Genomic DNA, 19,380 nt, shown 5'->3' with positions numbered 1-19,380 from the left:
GATTTATTCCTTTTAAGAGTCATTTTCCTTCTTTCAAGAAAGAGAGTCCTAATAAATTAGAAATTCAGGGCAAATAACCAAGTTCATAGCAGAATAGATAGAGCTTTGGTAAATGCAGAATGGATGGACTCTTATCCCCAACTGGAAGCTGTTACTATGGATCCACTTTTTTCTGATCACACCCCCTTATGTGTTAAAATTCAAGATAGTTCTGGAAAAAGGAAAAGGCCATTTAAGTTCTTTAACTTCATTGCCGATCATGAAGACTCCCTGGATGTGATAAGGGATGAATGGATGAAACAAGTAAATGGTATGGGCATGGAAAACATATGGCAAAATTGAAGGTGATTAAGCAAGGGCTAAAGAAATTGAATACTATCCATTACCAAGGTATTGATATCAAAGTTAAAGAGATTAGGAGACAGCTGCAAAGCATACAGGAACAAATGAGAGATCACAGGCAATCAGATAACTTGTATGAACTGGAGAGGGAGCTTAGGCTGGACCTCGAAAAATGTGGGCTTATAGAAGAAGGTATAGCTAAACAGAAATCCAGAAACCAGTGGCTAAGACTAGGGGATTCAAATACTTCCTACTTTTATGCTTCAATAAAGACAAGACTAGCACAAAATAGAATAAATAGTTTGGTAAAGGAAAATGGCCAACTAATTCAGAATGAAGAGGCAATCACCGAAGAAATTCTTGGTTTCTACAAGCAACTGCTAGGGACAAATGCTACAAGGATCCCTGCTTTAAATGCAGAGGTGATAAAGGATGGACAAATTTTAAACAGGGAGCAACAATTGCAGCTTATTGAAACTGTAACTAGGCAGGAGATCTGGGAAGCTTTAGCAGACATTGATGATCGGAAGGCACCAGGGTGTGATGGCTATAATGCTTTATTCTTCAAAAAAATCATGGAGCATAATAGGAAGTGAGGTAACAGAAGTTGTTCTTCAGTTTTTTGATTCAACTAAAGTATATAAGGCCATCAACTGCACCTTAGTAACCTTGATCCCAAAGGTTAAGAACCCATCCACAATAAAACAGTTCAGGCATATCTCTTGCTGCACAGTGCTTTATAAAATCATCTCTAAAGTGCTGACTAGAAGATTACACAAAGTAATGGATATATTGGTAGATAATAGTCAATCTGCATTTGTACATGGGAGGGTGATCACAAATAATATTATTCTAAGCCATGAGCTTGTAAAAGGATACAATAGGAAAGGAGTGTCTCCCAGGTGTATGATGAAGGTAGATATGCAAAAGGCTTACGATTCCCTAGAATGGCCTTTCTTGGAGCAAATTCTTTGTAGCCTGAACTTTCCTGATATTTTTTTTTCAATGGGTAATGGCTTGTGTTAGCAGTGTGTCATAATCTATCATAATCAATGGGAAGCCTAGTGTGCCATTTCCAGCTAGGAAGGGGCTACGGCAAGGAGATCCCTTGTCTCATTTTTTGTTTGCCTTATCCATGGAATACCTCAATCGGTTGCTGAAGACATTGAGGAGTAACCCAGATTTTAATTTTCATCCCAGATGCGATAAATTGCAGATTATACAGCTTGGGTTTGCTGATGACCTTCTCATGTTCTGTAGAGGGAAAGTTATGTCAGCTCAACTTCTTTTCAACTGCTTCAACTATTTCTCTTAGGCTTCAGGATTGAGAGCGAATCTTGATAAGAGCTCAGTGTATTTTGGGGGTGTTGGAAAAGATACACAGCTGGAAATTTTGAATGTTCTGGGATTTACAAAAGGGGAGCTGCCTATTAGATACCTTGGTGTCTCGCTGAGCACTAAACGATTATCTGTGATGCAATGTTACCCTTTGGTTGACAAGATGTTGGGTAGAATAACCTCATGGAATGCTACACACTTATCCTATGCTGGGAGAGTTCAACTAATAAAGAATGTCTTATTTTCCATAAAAACCTTCTGGTCCCAAATCTTTATTCTGCCCAAAAAATTATTCACATGGTTGAAGCAACTTGCAGAACATTCTTATGGATTGGGGGTGCTACATTATCAAAAAAAAAAAAAAGCATTGCTAGCATGGGATAAAGTTTGTTGGCCAAAATCAGCAGGAGGCTACAATATTCTGAATGTTAGGATATGGAATAGAGCAGCTATATGCAAGTTATTGTGAAACTTATGCCGGAAAAAAGATAAGTTGTGGGTTCAATGGGTCCACATTTATTATGCTAAGCAGAGAGAAATTTGGGAGATAGAACCTAAACTAGCCTCTTGGATGCTGTTGAAGATACTGAAAGCTAAACATTACCTTACAGATGCTGGTATTGATATTGATGAACTGAGGCGAAAGCAAAACTTCTCTATAAAAAAATGTACCAGTTGCTATGTGGTACCTTTGTAAAGGTTCCATGGAGGAAATTGATTTGCAACAACTATGCTTCTCCAAAGTGGATATTCATTCTAAATTGGCTGTTTGGGGTAGATTGAATACAAAGGACAAGCTGGCCAAATAGGGTATTGTAAGTGAACAGAAGTATATCTTGTGTAAAGAGCAGAATGAGACCATTACACATCTCTTTTTTGAGTGCAAAATTTTTACTGAATTATGGGGAAAGATGCTTCTATGGCAATGGATAAGAAGATCTGTGATGACATGGCAAGAAGAACTACACTAGGTTGTTACCAAGATGAAAGGCAAGAATGTCAATGCTGAGATCTATAGAATGGCCTTTGCAGGTTGTGTTTACTACATTTGGCAAGAGAGGAATCTAAGAGTATTTCAGAGTAACCAAAGAAGTGTTGGGATGATTACAAGACAAGTGATTCAAGACATATTTTGTAGAGGGAGCATGAAGCATACGATGGACAGGAGGCTTGAAAGCTTAAACTTCTATCCATAGCGTAATTACACCGATAGGCTGTTAAAGTAGATTGTAGTAGGCGGATATTTTTGTAACTGCTTAGAAGTTCTGTAGTTGTTGAGATTTTTGAGGCTTCATGCCTAACTCTAGAGATTTTTGTTGCTTAGATACCTGTACATAATTTCTTTGGTGAAATAAAATTTTATTTACCAAAAAAAAAAAAATCAGGGCAAAACCCTATCAATATCAAACTTTATTTATATTAAAAAAAAACATTGAAAGATTAATCAATAAAATTCACCACTTATAATTGATAATTCTGCTTTCATAAAAATAATAATAATAAATATACAAAATCAAAGAACGAGGATGAAAGTCACATGACTCAACAAACAATAGCTTCACTTTTTTTATACAGAAATTTTTTAATTAATCAAGAGTTATTTTACTTTTCTCACGGAAGATTTTGGGGGAATAAAGGTTTATCATATGTGCCAGGATTAGGATCTTCCCTGTCTCTGTGCACAACCGGCGCAGACAAGCTACCGTTCACCATACAGAATGGCCTACTTGAACGAAGCAAACCTGGTACCGGTGGCATAATTCCAAGATCACGGGGTCACCTCTCTCGCTCAAAGAAAATGGACCCAAAGTGAAGAGGTACGTATAGACATCCGTAAAACCCTTCTTGGTGAAGATAACCCGCTCCACCAGGTCAGGAGAAATGATGCTTAGGTCATGGCAGTTACAATCATCCTTCACAGTAGGGATATTGGAAGGGCGAATAGAAGAGGGATACCTGCTAACAGGCCAAGTTCAAGGATTCGCAGAAGAGAACTTCTCTCGGAAGTCGTTAACAGTGCTCAAATGTTTGGGTATGATGGTGCTCACTGTAGCAGAATCAGCATCAACATCAACTTCTTTATCCTTACTTCTCTTCGGGCCTCCACCGAAGAGAAGACCAGAGTTCTTAAAAGATTTAGTGAAAGAAGCCATAGTAATGATAAGAAGATGATAGATTTTTTTGAAGAAAAACGGAGAGAGATAGAAGCAGAAGGAAGTTAAGTGCAAAGAGGATAAAAGAGCTTATGAAATTTAGAAGTGAAAGAGGCAAAATGATGCGTATAAGTAAAGATATAAACGGCTAAAATTGTGGTCATGATTACATCGAGAACCGGCGAAAATGTTGTTGAATGTGGGGCAACACCTGTTTGGGGTATTAAATGCGAGGAGACGTGTGTCTTATCAAGCGTTAGAGACTACTCAGAGGGTTTCAGAAAATTTCCAACAAAGAAAGGAATCTTCACCAACTTTCCGATGACACAAAGATGTGCCACCAGAAAGCAGGGGGACTATCAGTATAGGGTAAAATTAGTTAATATTACATGATCGAATGATTGCGTGACACGTGAAACCGGAGACAGGCGGAAGACGAATCGAGTAAGAACCAAGATAGGGGACAACAGCTGCAGTTGACATCGGATAAGTCCCGAAGGGAGCGTAACCGACTTGAGCGGGTCAATTGATTGTCAACATATTGTCACACCTCCTTTTTCACTACACCCGCGAGGGCGCAAAGGATTTTTTCCAATTAAAGGACAGTCGGAACGGGATTTATTATTAATATTCAGAGTCGCCACTTGGGAGATTAATGGTGTCCCAAGTCACCGGTTGAATCCCGATCCGAGGAAATTATGACTCTGTTAACTGTCCGCGAACCAGAAAACCGAGTAAGGAATTCTGTTAACCCGGGAGAAGGTGTTAGGCATTCCCGGGTTCCGTGGTTCTAGCACGGTCGCTCAATTGTTGTATTTGATTTTATCTGATTTCAAAACATGTTCTAGATTATGTGCTTTTATTAGTAAACCGCTTTTATTTCTATTTTTAATAAGAATTGCAACGTCGTGAAAATGCGTCTCGAACCACGTCGCACCAGTGCACCCGTGATTGTTAACACATTTCGATTTCGTTGAGATTTGGATTTGGGTCACATAAATGTGCACCCGAATTTAGGAAAGTAATATTATTAAAATACGCGCCTAAAGCAACTACGCGTTTGGCTTTGCGAGGGCCATGAAATTTTGCTAAATGGCACACCTCGGATTCTAAGGTTGAGTTAAAGCTAATTAAAACGAGGGCCACGCAATTGTCATTTTTGTTTGGCATGGCATACCTCGAAACTATTAAAAAAAGGTAAACTATGCCTATGAGATTTAATACTTTTTTAAAATAAACTTGATTCTACTAACTGAATTAGGACCCAATTAAGAAGAGGGTCATTTAATTTAAAGTCCAGTGCTAGCCGTCTCTCAAGCTAGGCCCAAAATACTATTCGTAGGCAAGCAGCACATTAGACTTCTAAAGACCCAGCGTAAATACCACAAACAACCCAACGAAAAGATACAACAGCTGGAGCACAAGGAACCAGGACCAAGGCCTGGAGAACCCCACTATGAGAGCCTGTGCGACTAATATTGGGCCTGGGGTCCAAGTGAACCCAACTACAAGAAGCGAATTTAGGCGAGACACTCTAATTACTGACTATCTTTATGCTTTGAAACTGTTCCCAATTATCCTGAATGGATTGTTCAAGTAGCTCAAACCTACAATGAAACATGCTAAAGACTACGAAATTTGAAGGGAATCAAATACCATAATTGATCAGGTTACTAAGAGACTATCAGGTTCACTCACACTAGGTCAGTGATAGAACCTGACAGTACCTCCATGAGCCATAAACCCAGCTATCAAACTATGTAGTATTCCAGTACACTTCAAATACACAATACTTGAGAAAATCAAGTAAAGGATGAACTAAGAACTGATACACAAATCATTTTAAGTAATTATTACAGGCCGACTATGAACATAAAGTAGAGAAAATCAAACTATAACAAATAAGTAGATCATTTCAATAAACTGAAATCAATTCTCATGTTTCATCATTCCCAGTTTACTTCATTTTCCGACTCATCTCACAGCCATCGTGGTTACAAGAAAATGTACCTGAAATGGTAAAAATGAGTGAACAAGGAGAATCAGCAGCTAGACTTGAGCAGAGAATGAACCAGCAACAAACAGTCCAGATTTAATGATGAAGCCCAGAACAACAGCTCACAATTTGATGGAGCAGTAAACTCAACAGTGCAAAACCCCAAAAATGCAATCTGAACAGTGGGTACTGAATTCTAATAACCAAAACACCCAAAGGAAATCATTGACTGACTTTCAACCCATTTCAAAGCTAGAAGGTGAACCTCAACTCGGATCAAAGATGCTTTTCTCAAAAAAAAAAAAAAATTCAAACTCACACTCGATGGAACAGTAATAGCTTATACTTCCTGTATTTTTCTTATATTTTAGCTCTTTAATGCTTATCTTCCAGAATCTGTAGGCTCTGTATTTGATTCTGGATTTTGTAGCTCTTCCTCCCTTCCTTGAAGGGCAAGAATGATACCTTATATAGGCTCAAACATAGGGCAGCCTTCCGGTTCTATTTTTACCCTTTGCCCCCTTTTGAGTTTTTCTTTTTAGCTAAAATAGCCCCCAATTCCTAACTTTCTACCCAAGTTTTAGTGCCTATCCATCTGAAATTTTACTAAAGCCCCTCACTAGAAGCTTCCAAATCAGTTAGAGAAAAGATTCCTACCCAGAATACCTAGACTAACCTCCAATACCCCTGAAATTACACTCAGCACTCAAACGGGTCAGGCTGACCCAATGGTTCAGGGATGGGCTTTAAGCAAAATCAGATATACCCTTTCATTGGGCTTGCGAAACCCAAAATCAAACTAAGTTAACAAAATTCAGTACAAAGTCTTGAAAGGAAAACGGGGAAGAAGCATTTTGACATCACAAACGGACCCCTAAACTAATTTGGCTCAAGAACTAAATGAGAAATCACACAAACTATAACAAAACTAGAGGGAATACTAATTAACGATTAATCCCGGATTAAAGGGACACATGCAGAAGTGACTTTGAGAAAAACCAAAGAAAACAAGAACATAGAAGAAGATAAGGAAAAGAAAAATGAAGAAAAAGGGTCCATCAAAATACCTGGTGCAAAACAAACGGATAAAAGCCCCCTGAACGACCCTTTGGAAGAATCCGATTTTGGGCCGAATAAAACCTTAATCACATGTTCTCAATGAAAACACGAGGCTAAAGTCTAATCCGAGCCCAAATCTTTGTTCAACTAGCTGACCCGCATTTTTGATTTAGGGTTCTGATTTTAGATTTGATATTTGAGGGGTTCAGGGGTGATTTGAGGGAAACTGGCCATGGATTAAGGGAGAGGGGGTTGTGGTGGTCAAGGGGTGTGGATTTGGCGGTGAAAGGAGGTGGCGCCGCCACCAGAGAACTCAAGGCGGCAGCTAGGGTTTCGCTCTTCAAATGAGTATTCGACGGATTCCAGGGGGTTTTGAGATGAACGGAGTGGGGATTCGAGATGAGGGGGTGGAGAAGAGTCCACGGTGTTGTTTTGGTGGTGATTGGTGGTCCTCCACCGCCATGGGCGATTTCCGGCGGCGGAATTAGGGTGGGGGAGGGCGGCGTTACGTTGGGTCTCTGAGGGATGGGGTGAGAGAGAGAGACGAAGGGATGGGGGGGGGTAGAGGTTCGAACATATAAATATTAAACAAACCCCAGTTCCGGACCGTTAGATCAACAGAGATCAACGGTCCTGATTTGGTCTGTTAAAACGGGGTCGTTTTGGATTGCTGGGGGGAAGACCGGGTTCTGGGGGCGGGTCGCGGGCCAGTTTGGACGGGTATGGGAGTGGGTTTGGGGGGAAACGTTTGGGCCTGGGGTTTGGAAATTAAAGATGGCCCAAACATACTTATATTTCTATTCTTTTTCTTTCCATTTCTTTTCAATTTCAAATCTTTTTCTTTCTTTTCTAAATAAAACCTACATTAATTCTAAACTAAAATTATCCTACCAAATTAGATTAATGTTCAAAATAATATTTACAACAACTAATTAACTACCAAATTAAAAGAAAACTGCAAGATTCACAGCTAAATGCAAAAATGCGTTATTTTTTGTGATTTTCTATTTTTGTAACACAAATAGATTACTAACTAATTTCAAAATGCCAAATTAAATCCTAAATGCAAATGCAACATATTTTTTTGTATTTTTCATGAATTAAATAAAATAAACATGGACAAACAAATGCAAACAATTAACACAAAAATGCCACAAAATTCAAAAAATTGCAAATAATGAAAAGAAATTATTTTGTTTGAATTTTTGGGAATAATTCATATATAGGGCAAAAATCACGTGCTCACACTCACCATTAGTTTTTACTTTCCAACCATAATGGTTGGAAAGAGTTTTCCATGATATACCCTCCATTGGGGCAATCTTCAATAACTTTTCTACCCAACTACGGAAGTTGGGCACAGATTCTACAACACCCATGGTTGCTGAAAAGAAAAAGAAGCAAGATTAAGAAAAATAAGCAAGCCTAGGAATAAAAAGGCATGAGAAGAATTTAACACTTACGTGCAAAATTCCACTTCTCAGGGAAGCGGATGTTCTTTTCACCCACTAAACCATCAGTGGGAGCAGCAACAAATCGGGCATACCAGCCATGGTCTTTATCATCCTCGGGACTCACTAAGACCCTCTTACTCCTGGCTGCTAAACTAAACACGCAGTTTCGAAAAAGCCTAGGGGAGTAAAGATGAATTAGGTGGGGTAAAGTGAATTCAACGTCTGCCATGTTAGCAAGGTGCCTCAAACAGGCGACAGCTCTTCACACAATCGGACCAATTTGACCCAAACATACATCGAAAAAACGACAAAAATCTAGAATGACCGGGTCAATGGCCGGTTTAAACCCTAGAGTAAAGGGGTATGTGTAAACAAAGGAGAATCCTATTAAGTAAGATGTGATCCTTAGATTTGAGTTAGGTATGATAACTGGGAAATCATCACTCCAATGACAGTCCTTACGAACTATGGGAGCTAAAACTTCTGTGATTTGAGTAGGAAAGGGATCAGCACGATCTAAAGAAGCAACTTGAGTTCTAAGAGACTCTCTATCATGATGAAAGGAAATTTCAGAGGGGATTATTTCTTCAACCAAAGGCTCACGATGTGGCTCAGAAGATTCTTTATTACGAGAAGAACTCCTCTGAGAATGTGAACCCCTAATCCCAGAAGAGGGAACAGAGCTAGAAGAAGGAGTTGACGTACTACCACGAACAGATCCAAGGCTACGGAGTCTACCCCCTCTTCTGTGTCTAATCGGAGCATTGGGGAAGCTATCCAGAATGGGGGTTCTCTTAGGGTTAGGATTTGATGAAGCCATGGCAGAGAGGGTTGAAGTGGAGCAGAAAATAATAAGGAGATTTCGAAAGATTAGAGTGTTTGATACGCTTTATGTGAAACAAGACAAGAAGAGAAGTTATATTTATACTAATGGATAACTGGCAAAGAGAAAAAGTACGATGATGGAAGAACCATAATGATGATAACTGATACTTCGTGAAAAGTGAAGCCGAAAAGAAAGCCTAAAAAAGTGCTGCAAAATAGTACGACCAATAAGAGAATGACACGTGTCTAGTGCATTAAAAGGAAGTGACAATTGAAGCGTCAACTCTGTCAGAGCATTAATGGTGACAAAAATTCTCCTTTAATGAATTCCACTTCCCAATATTCGAACTTATGAATAAATGGAAAGTGGGGGGACTATCTGTATTGGGAAAAATTTGTATTCATATATACATGATGACGTGTCCTGACACGTGGAATGGATAATGAGTTGTGATTTGCCACGGTTCAAGAGTTACAAACAGGTACGGGTAAAAAGAGGCACGAGACGAGAGGCTCAGCGCCCCGTTCCTGTTTAAGCTTATTTACATACGAGCAATGAGAAGAATGAACCTGGCTAAAGAAAAAGATGCAAATACGGCATTTAAAGGGTATTAAATGCTGGAGCCGTTAAGGAATATATACATTCAATGTAATGATTATGTAACGTAGCATTTAATGTCATTAATCACTCATAATAGCCTCATTATGACTTAGGCATAACGTGCATTTCCAAAGATTCCCAAAGGGACCTATAAAAGGAGAAATATGTAATCACTGGAGGGACAAGTGACTATTGAAATATACTCTGATTTACCAGCTTTCATACTTGGCTATTCTAAAATTTCTTTCTTTATTTACTTTTTCGATTATCAGTAACCCGATTCTTCTAATTTCTAGCTTTGACTAAAAATCTATTTTTGGTTAACATAGCTTGTTTTAGTTTTGTTTGTAAATCAACTCNGTAAGCCCAAATTTATATCACCAATTAATCCTAATGCTTTAAATGGAATTCGAGCTTTCAGCATGTTGGGCTTCAGAAACTAGTCCAAAAGTGAAGAATTCTATCAGCATTTATGAATGTGTTACCAACGTTGGGTCATAGCAGGAGCCTGATTCGAAGCTGTCCTTGATAATCCACAATTCATCAAATATACTGATTCATCAGACTAATAATGTCTGGGCTAGTAGCACACGGTTAAGCCCAAAGCTTATTCAAAATGGCAAATCATCACGCTGGGCTCATGAACGAACCCAGGCCTGCGAAATTGGTCTTATTGGATCCTAAGAGTTCTGATTTCTAAGCCAATTGGGTCTAATGATTTTAAACCTCTCTTAGGGTTAGGATTTGATGAAGCCATGGCAGAGAGGGCTGAAGTGGAGCAGAAAATAATAAGGAGATTTCGAAAGATTAGAGTGTTTGATACGCTTTATGTGAAACAAGACAAGAAGAGAAGTTATATTTATACTAATGGATAACTGGCAAAGAGAAAAAGTACGATGATGGAAGAACCATAATGATGATAACTGATACTTCGTGAAAAGTGAAGCCAAAAAGAAAGCCTAAAAAAGTGCTGCAAAATAGTACGACCAATAAGAGAATGACACGTGTTTAGTGCATGAAAAAGAAGTGACAATTGAAGCATCAACTCTGTCAGAGCATTAATGGTGACAAAAATTCTCCTTTAATGAATTCCACTTCCCATATATTCGAATTGATGAATTAATGAAAAGTGGGGGGACTATCTGTATTGGGGAAAATTATATTTATATATATATGGTGACGTGTCATGACACGTAGACTGGCCAAACATTCAAAGAATTAAGGTTGGTTAACAGATACGAGCAACACCAGGTACGAGCAACAACAGATACGAGCAAGTTAAATGGAGAAGGCACGAGCAGTCATACAAGTAATTCAATGCTCGTACCTATTCAAGACATTTAAAGGTCAAAGATCGTGAAGAGTCAAAGGAATGAATCTGACAGCAAAAAAGAGCCCAGATACAACATTTAATAAGTATTAAATACTGGAAACGTTAGAGGATATGTATTTAATGTATATGATTGCATAACGTAACATTTAAAGTCATTAATTGCCCATAATTGTCTTATTATGACAAAGGTAAAGTCTGTATTCCCAAAATGGCTATAAAAGGGAAAGTCACAAACAACTGTAAGCACGAAAAAAACACTATTGGAATATACTTTGATTTACTTGCTTTCTGATTATATTATTCACAAATTTCTTTCTTTATATATTCTTTTCTGATTATCAGTAACCCGAGTTCTTCTAAATTCAAGCTTTGACCTAGAATCTAATTTTTGGTTAAACAACTACGTCTTGGATCCTCCTAATTAAATTTACTTTCTTTTGTTTCTTCTCGATGTCGTTTAGATCCTTCACCAATCGACTTACATTCCTTTTTATACGGATATATATTTTCAAAGAACTCAATTATCTGATTTTACAACTGTATTATTATGAATGTCGAGATTTTCTGATTTATGAATCAGAAATCGATATGCTTTACTATTGGTCGCATATTCTATGAAAACACAATCAACGGTTTTCGGTCCTATTTTTACCCTTTTGGGTTTAGGAACTTGAACTTTAGCCAAACACCCCCACACTTTGAAATAATTCAAGTTGGTCTTCCTTCCTTTTCATTTCTCATATGGAATCGATTGTGTTATGCTATGGGGTACTCGATTTAGTATCCGGTTAGCCATCAGAATGGATTCCTCCACAAGTTCTGTGGCAAACCAGAACTTATCAACAATGCATTCATCATCTCCTTTAATGAACGATTCTTTCTTTCCGCAATTCCATTGGATTGGGGCGTGTAAGGGGCCGTTGTTAGATGAATAATTCCATATTCTAAATATATTTCTTCAAAAGGAGATTCATATTCACCACCCCTATCACTTCTTATCATTTTGATTTTCTTGTTAAGTTGCATTTAAACTTTATTTTTTTTTTTTGCTTGAATGCATCTATTGCTTCATATTTACTATTAAGTAAATATAGCAATATTGAGTACTGTCGTCAATAGAAGTTATTGAGTACTGTCGTCAATTTGAATTCCTTTCAACTGACTTATAAGGATGTTTAACATACTTAGATCCCACACATATTTGACATTTTTATTTGTCGCATTCAAACTTAGGCAATACTTCCAAATTAATAATTATTTGCAAGGTTTTATAATTGACATGTCCCAAACGTATATGCCATAATTCATTTGACTCAAGTAAGTAAGAAGAAGCTGAAGTTTTATTATTCTCAACGACCATTACATTCAGTTTGAAAAGGCCTTCAGTAAGGTAAGCTTTTCTTACAAACATCTCATTCTTACTTATTACAACCTTATCAGATACAAAGACATACTTAAACCCGTTCTTAACGAGAAGTCCAGCAGAGACTAAGTTCTTCCTAATCTTAGGAACATGAAGGACATTGTTCAGAGTCACCACCTTGCCAGAAGTCATTTTCAGAAAAATCTTGCCACATCCTTCAATTTTGGCCGTTGCAGAATTTCAATAGAAAGCATCTCTTCTGGTCCAACGGGAGCATTGTAGCAAACGCTTCTCCAACAGTACAAACATGGCGAGTGGCTCCAGAATCAATCCACCACTCCTTAGGATTTCCCACGAGGTTGCATTCAGAAAGTATAGCACACAAGTCATCAACATCTTCGTGCTTTTTAACCATGTTTGCTTGACCCTTCTTCTTGTCTTTCTTTGGAGCACGACAATCTGCAGATTTGTGTCCAGCTTTCCCACAGTTGTAGCAATTTTCGCTGAACCGCTTCTTGCTTGGGTTCCTTTTCGGTCCAGAAGCCTTCTTTCTCTTTCTATTATTTTGAGGAGCATCCTCAACATTGTTTGCTCCCATTATTGTTGAGTTTCCACGGCCTTTTTTTTCCAGCAACTTTGTTGTCCTCTTCGATTCTCAACCAAACAATGAGATCGTCAAGCGACATCTCCTTGCGTTTGTGTTTTAAGTAGTTTTTGAAGAGGACAAAAACTATTAACAAATAAATTTGGTCCAAAAAATTAATCAATCAATCGATCATTTGACCGAAGCCGAAGCCGAGCGAGCGACAACGACGGCGTGAGGCTTGCCTTCTTCTTAACTCTTTAAGAGCTAAAATAAGAGCAATTATATATATACCCATCAAAAATCTTTTCCTCCTCTAATATGGGACAATGTCCCTTTGTCAAGGAGGGAAACTCAAATATTTTATTTTCCCTCCATTTCCCACTCACCCTCTTTTAAGCTTATTTTAGCTTTAAAAACTCAAGAATTTATACAATATGTCTTTTGTATATTTTGTATTTGATTTGTATATATTTTGTGTGTGGTGTGTGCTTTCAATCAAAACTTACTCTCTTAATACAATTTTGATACATATCAACAACTTTATGTAAAAAGATAGTATTGATAACTTAAATACAAATTTTATACAATAATTCATACATTATACAACTATTTTTTTAACTTTCATACAATATTCAGATAAAAAATATATATAACTACAACATAATACAATTTACGTACTATTATAATACAAACTTTACTACAATTTCGTAAGTATATTGTGTGTAATGTATTATTCTTCTTCTTCTTTGAGTTTCAATCTGAAATTCAACCAAAATCAAGTCTAATCTTCACCAAAACACCGTCAAAATTGAGATATAAGCTCCAAACAATATTCCCAATTATTTGCAACAACACCCAATCCAAATAAATAATGATTTTTGAAAATCCAAATTCGATTTCAAAGCTTCAAATATTTTTAATGGCTGTCAATGGTAGAGAGTCAAACACCTTCAAAATTTGATTGACAATGTCAATTCGAACACCAATTGTACAACATGAAAGGAAAATTGCTAAGTTAAAACGATTGAAATCCACTAATGAATTCCATTAAGACTATATACAATAAGAAAGTATTAAAAAAACAGAGAGCACCAAATGAAGAAAAATTGAGGGGGGGGGGGGATAGAGAAGGAGAGTAAAGAGACGAAGAGAGAGAGAGAGAGAGAGAGAGAGAGAGGGAGGGAGGGAGGGAGGGAGGGAGTGGGCAAGTATAACGGGATAAAGAAATAACTTATATTCCTTATTCAATTCCTAATATAAAGGGATACTCATTTAAAGCTTATTTGTATATAATTGGTAAATTGTATATGACCATGTAATTAAATTGAAACTTGAGTAGGGAGCGTAATAAGGTTTCAAATAGTGTATAGTAAGGTAAAAATCCCTAAACTATATAACTTTTGTCTGTTGCCTACCTAAATTATCACTTGTCCCCGAAAATCCTGAACCATATCCCCCTTCATAATATAATACAATCTCCAAATTATTTTTAAAATCTGCCATATGGCAATCTATGTGGATAGTTGTTTAGCTTAATCAAAAAATCAGACTTAATTAAGATTTTAATACTCTTTATTATATTGTAAAAAGTTATACAATAAAAATAAAAAAGGGAGCTAGGGTTAAAACTAGTTGGACAATTGTAAAAAACTCATTTTCGCTTTGTTCTCATTGGAGACTTTGTTCTCATCGAGAATGGCTACACTAATCTCTCAGTAGCGTTTTTCTCCATTAATCTTGGTTCTAACCTCGATTTCCTTGTCTATTCTTGCTTCTGTTCAAAAATTGAGATAAAAACTAGGGTTTCTGCTCCTGAATCGGTATAGAAGATTAGGGTTTTGACATAGCTAAATTCTGAAGATTTTTTAAAGGAGATACTTAAGCCGTTAAAGAAGATAACTACACACAATTCCTGTTTCTTTATTCCCTAATTTCTTGAAAGGCATTAAACCTCATACTCTACAAATACTTGAAAGAGTGTTTCTTCTTTCAAATAAATTTGGGTAAAAAATGAGGGATGAATAAAATGAGAAAGATAAGAAATAGACTCAGAAATAACAAGAGAGAGAGAATTTCAGATGGATTGAGATGAAGAAATGGAGAAGAAAAGTGAAAAAATAAGGAAGGAAGGTGAAATATAAAGAAAAAGAGAAGAAAACAAAAAAAAATATAAATTTAAAAAAAAGGTAATTAGCTGTTAGACACTGTCAGATGGCCATTTTAATGGCTTTTTGTAGCCTTCGCGCGCCCTTGGGCGATTTATTATGCACATTATGCCATATAAGCGGCGAGGAAGTTTTTTTATAAAGGGAGATACATTTAGGATATTTTCGGGGACAAGCAATAGTTTAAGTGGGTTTAAGGTATTAACTCTAAAATAAATATATTTTGATAGGTCAATTTTTTTTCTTTTTGGTAGGAAAAGATTACTCAATTTTATTTAAGTATTATAGAGAGTCATTAAGCTATTTTTCTATTACTATAACATCTGAGGCGAATCCTGTATTTGGGGAGAGATCATCAGGCAAGACATGGCGATGCTTCAGCTAACCGAGGATATGACCTTGATAGGAGGTGTGGAGGTCGAGATTAGGGTAGAAAGCTAGGTAGTTGAGTATTTTCCTCATTCATATCAGTAGCAGCAACATTAGTATTGTATTTTCTTATTAGTAGATGTCTATTACTATTTGTTGTTTCTTTCGCTTTGATTTCCTATTGGATTGTTGGTATTGATGCTTGTTGTTACTGCTTCTTTTTTCTTCTTTTATCATTCCAACACACCCACCCGTGGAATTACACTGAGTTTATTGTTGTTGCTGGAATCAACCTTAAGATTCTTAGTATTGAACCTATTATATTGTAAAGACCCGACTGGTCGTTTTGAGTATCTGCACTTCGCTCGGTGATTTAGAGCCAAACTCTGTGTTTCGAAGCCTTTAGAGCCTTATTCTAGCCTTCCTTTATTTGTGTGCGCAGTCCGGGTATTGACCCGGGAGGCTTATATGCTAAAAAAATTGATAAAAATAAGAATTTTTGCCTAAAAAGTTATTTTAGTTGATTTCGGTCAACGTTTTGAGTAAATGGACCTGGACCCGTATTTTGACGATCCCGATGGGTCCATATTAAAATATGAGATCTGGGCGTATGCCCGGATCGAATTCCGAGGTCCCTAACTTGAGTTATGAATTTTTATTGAAAATTAAAAGTCTGAAAAATCTAATGTTTTTTAGAATTGATTGAATGTTTGGCATTGTTGATACCGGGTCCGTATTTTGGTTCCGGAGCCCGGTACAGGTCCAATATCATATTTTTGACTTATCCGTGAAGTTTGGTGGGAAACGAAGTCGGTTTGATGTGATTCGAACGTCCGGTGGTAAAAATAGAGATTTCAAAACTTTCTTGAAAATTTCATTTGATTTGGTGTTCAATTCGTTGTTCTAGGTGTTATTTTGGCGATTTGATCGCACGAGCAAGTTCGTATGATATTTTTAGACTGGTGTGCATTTTGGTTTGGAGTCCCGAGGGGCTTGGGTGTTTTTTTGGATCATTGGTTGAGAGACTAGTAAAGTTAAGAAATTTGGGAGTTTGACCATGGTCAATATCGGGTTAATACGACCTCTTTTCAGTGTTTTTAGTACGCGAACAGGTCCGTAGCGTGTTTTATGATTGAAATTCATATATGGTTTGTGTCCGGGAGATTCCGGATGAGTTTCGGGGTGGTTTCGGATCATTTCGGAGAAGTTTGGGTTTGGCTGGTTTCTGGTGCAACACTGTTCATTCGCAATTGCGAATTTTTTATGGGAATTGCGAAAACACTGTTCATCCGCAATTTCCAACCATTTATGGCAATTGCGAAAACACTGTTCATTGGGAAATGCGAAGTTTTGTTCGCAAATGCGACATCTGCAGTCTGTTAAGTGCTGAGAATTCCGAGTTTTTGCTTCATTTTTCATATTTTTGAACCCTAGCTTCGAGGTGAAGCGAGTTTGAGAGAGGATTTTCATACCAAAACATTGGGTAAGTATATTTAACCAGTTTTCAACTATATTTCATGATTTTATACAAGATTTAACATCAAATTCATGAGAAATCTATGGAAAAATTTGGGGATTTTGTCAAAGTTTTGAAAAATAAAAAATTGAGATTTGAGAGTCGAATATGACTCGAATTTGAAAACAAAACACATATTTGGAGTCGTGAGGCTGTGGGTAGCCAAGACCTACCCTTGGACCCAGGTTCTGACCAGGCGGGCCCGGGGTTTGACTTTTGTTGACTTTTGGGAAATCTAATAGAAATCATAGCTTTATAAATTGAAATTATTTTCTCTTGCATTATGTGATGTATTCAAGTCGTTGATCGCTAGATTGAGTCGGTCGGAGGCGATTTGTTAAGGAAAAAGGCTAGAGCGAGTGTTGAGTTAGCCGAACGGAGGTAAGTGTTTTGCCTAACTTTGTTGAGGGAATTTTTCCTCCTATTTGTCATTGTTTGCTACATGTGGGGGCGATACATATGTGAGGTGACGAGCGTATATGTATGTGCTAGGGTTAATCATGCTCGGGGGTGGATTATGTTATATTTATGCTTGTAGAACTTCGCGATCTCCTGCTTCATGCCTTACTTGACTCTTAGAAGCTAAGAACATAATCTTAAATGATAGGAATCAAGACTTAGCTTATTATAACATGATCAAACTTGACAAAAATTCTGAGAATACATTGATGTGTCTAATTCGGTCATCTCTATGCGAAATTATCAGTACATTACTATGGCCCATACTCATGAGATGGTAGACTCTATGCTTGTGTTGTGGATCACTGTGAGAATTGTGGAAGTATTTGAATAATACGGTTCTTGAGGGTTGTTGAATCATTGTTGATTTGAAAAGATGTGATTGGGATTTGTTTGAAATATCTGTTAAAACACTCTCCTTGATGTTATTTGTGCTTCCTGCCTTATTTTTCATTGATACTCATATGCTTGGTAAGGAAGAGTGTAAAGCACGAAGGGTGATGCCGTACCATTGCTTATACATTATCATGTGAGGGAGAGTTTAAAGCAAAAAGGGTGATGCCGTGCCATATCATTGAGAGTAAAAGAACGAAGGTTGATGCCGTGCCATATTATTGAGAGTAAAAGCACCAAGGGTGATGCCGTGCCACATTATTGAGAGTAAAAGCACGAAGGGTGATGCCGTGCCATATCATTTGAGAGTAAAAACACGAAGGGTGATGCCGTGCCATTTCATTTATATCGTTATGTTTGTATGTTACGTGAGGTCATGGCACGATGGGTGTTTCCGTGCAGGCGAGGATGAGGGATATGCATTATGTTTGATGTCAGTCTTCTGTGTATATGTCATTGTCTTTACCTTGAACTGTTATTGTCATAATTATAGATCTGAGGTGATTTGTTGCCATTGTTCTGTCATGATCTCCATCTCAATTGTTGTTGTGTTGCTCATACCTTCTACTTGCTTAACTTGCAAATACCATGCCTATTTCCTGCTTTTATAATTATACTCATGTTGTATCTATTCTGTTGCACCTTAGTGTAAGCCTTCTACCATGCTAGTCATTCATGCCCTTACTTGTTAACTTGTAAAGATCATGTGTTTCCTTCTTGTTTGCTATATTTATACTTAGGCCTCCACTATGCTAGTTAATTGAAGTTGATACTCTTTGTTTTCTAATTGATGTTATTACTCACGTGCTTCCGTTTAGTCCTTTACTGTGGCCCACGTGTATATCCTTGTCCATTATTATTACTTGCATATTTCCTACTTTGTGATTCCTATTATTGTGTTTCTGTCATATGGTTGGTTCTGTTATACGTTCATTTGGAAGGATGAGGTGAACGCACGAAGGGTGTTGCCGTGCTAATTAATTTGTTACATAAATTTATTTATACATGGTGAGGATGAGATAAAAGTACGAAGGGTGTTACCGTGCCATGTGGACATACTTCTCATACTAGGAAAGATCGTAAATCTTCTAATGTGGTTCATTTAAGTAATTGTTGACTGTCTCGCCGAGTTGTATATGATACCTTTATCTGTTATGCTTGGACTGCTTTACTGCTAATCTAATGTACAGGTTATAACAATAAGCATGTTTTAACTAAAAGCTCCGTCACTACTTCGACGAGGTTAGACAAAATACTTACCAGTACATGGGGTTGGTTGTACTGATATTGCACTTCTGCACGTTCCGTGCAGATTTTGGAGCGAAGTTGTTGGTGACGTCGTGTGCTGATTCGGAAGATGTTCGTGCGTTTGGATATAGTTGCCACTTGTCCTTGGTAGTTTAGATTATTGCTAATCTATTTATGTAA

The 19,380-nt window shown here is 37.4% G+C and overlaps 1 protein-coding gene across 1 annotated transcript; it reads left to right on the top strand.

Annotated features, from left to right (window-relative positions):
* The first annotated feature begins 1,477 nt into the window (after window positions 1-1,477).
* LOC109242634 lies at window positions 1,478-3,493 on the top strand. The gene is made up of 3 exons (XM_019409468.1): window positions 1,478-1,609; window positions 1,658-1,850; window positions 3,336-3,493. Exons 1-3 carry the CDS (start codon window positions 1,478-1,480, stop codon window positions 3,491-3,493), a joined length of 483 nt encoding a protein of 160 aa, XP_019265013.1.
* Window positions 3,494-19,380: the final 15,887 nt, after the last annotated feature.

This window comes from Nicotiana attenuata, unplaced genomic scaffold, assembly GCF_001879085.1.
Source record: "Nicotiana attenuata strain UT unplaced genomic scaffold, NIATTr2, whole genome shotgun sequence".
NCBI classification, from domain to species: domain Eukaryota; kingdom Viridiplantae; phylum Streptophyta; class Magnoliopsida; order Solanales; family Solanaceae; genus Nicotiana; species Nicotiana attenuata.
This window is presented reverse-complemented; position numbering and strand designations above follow the sequence as displayed.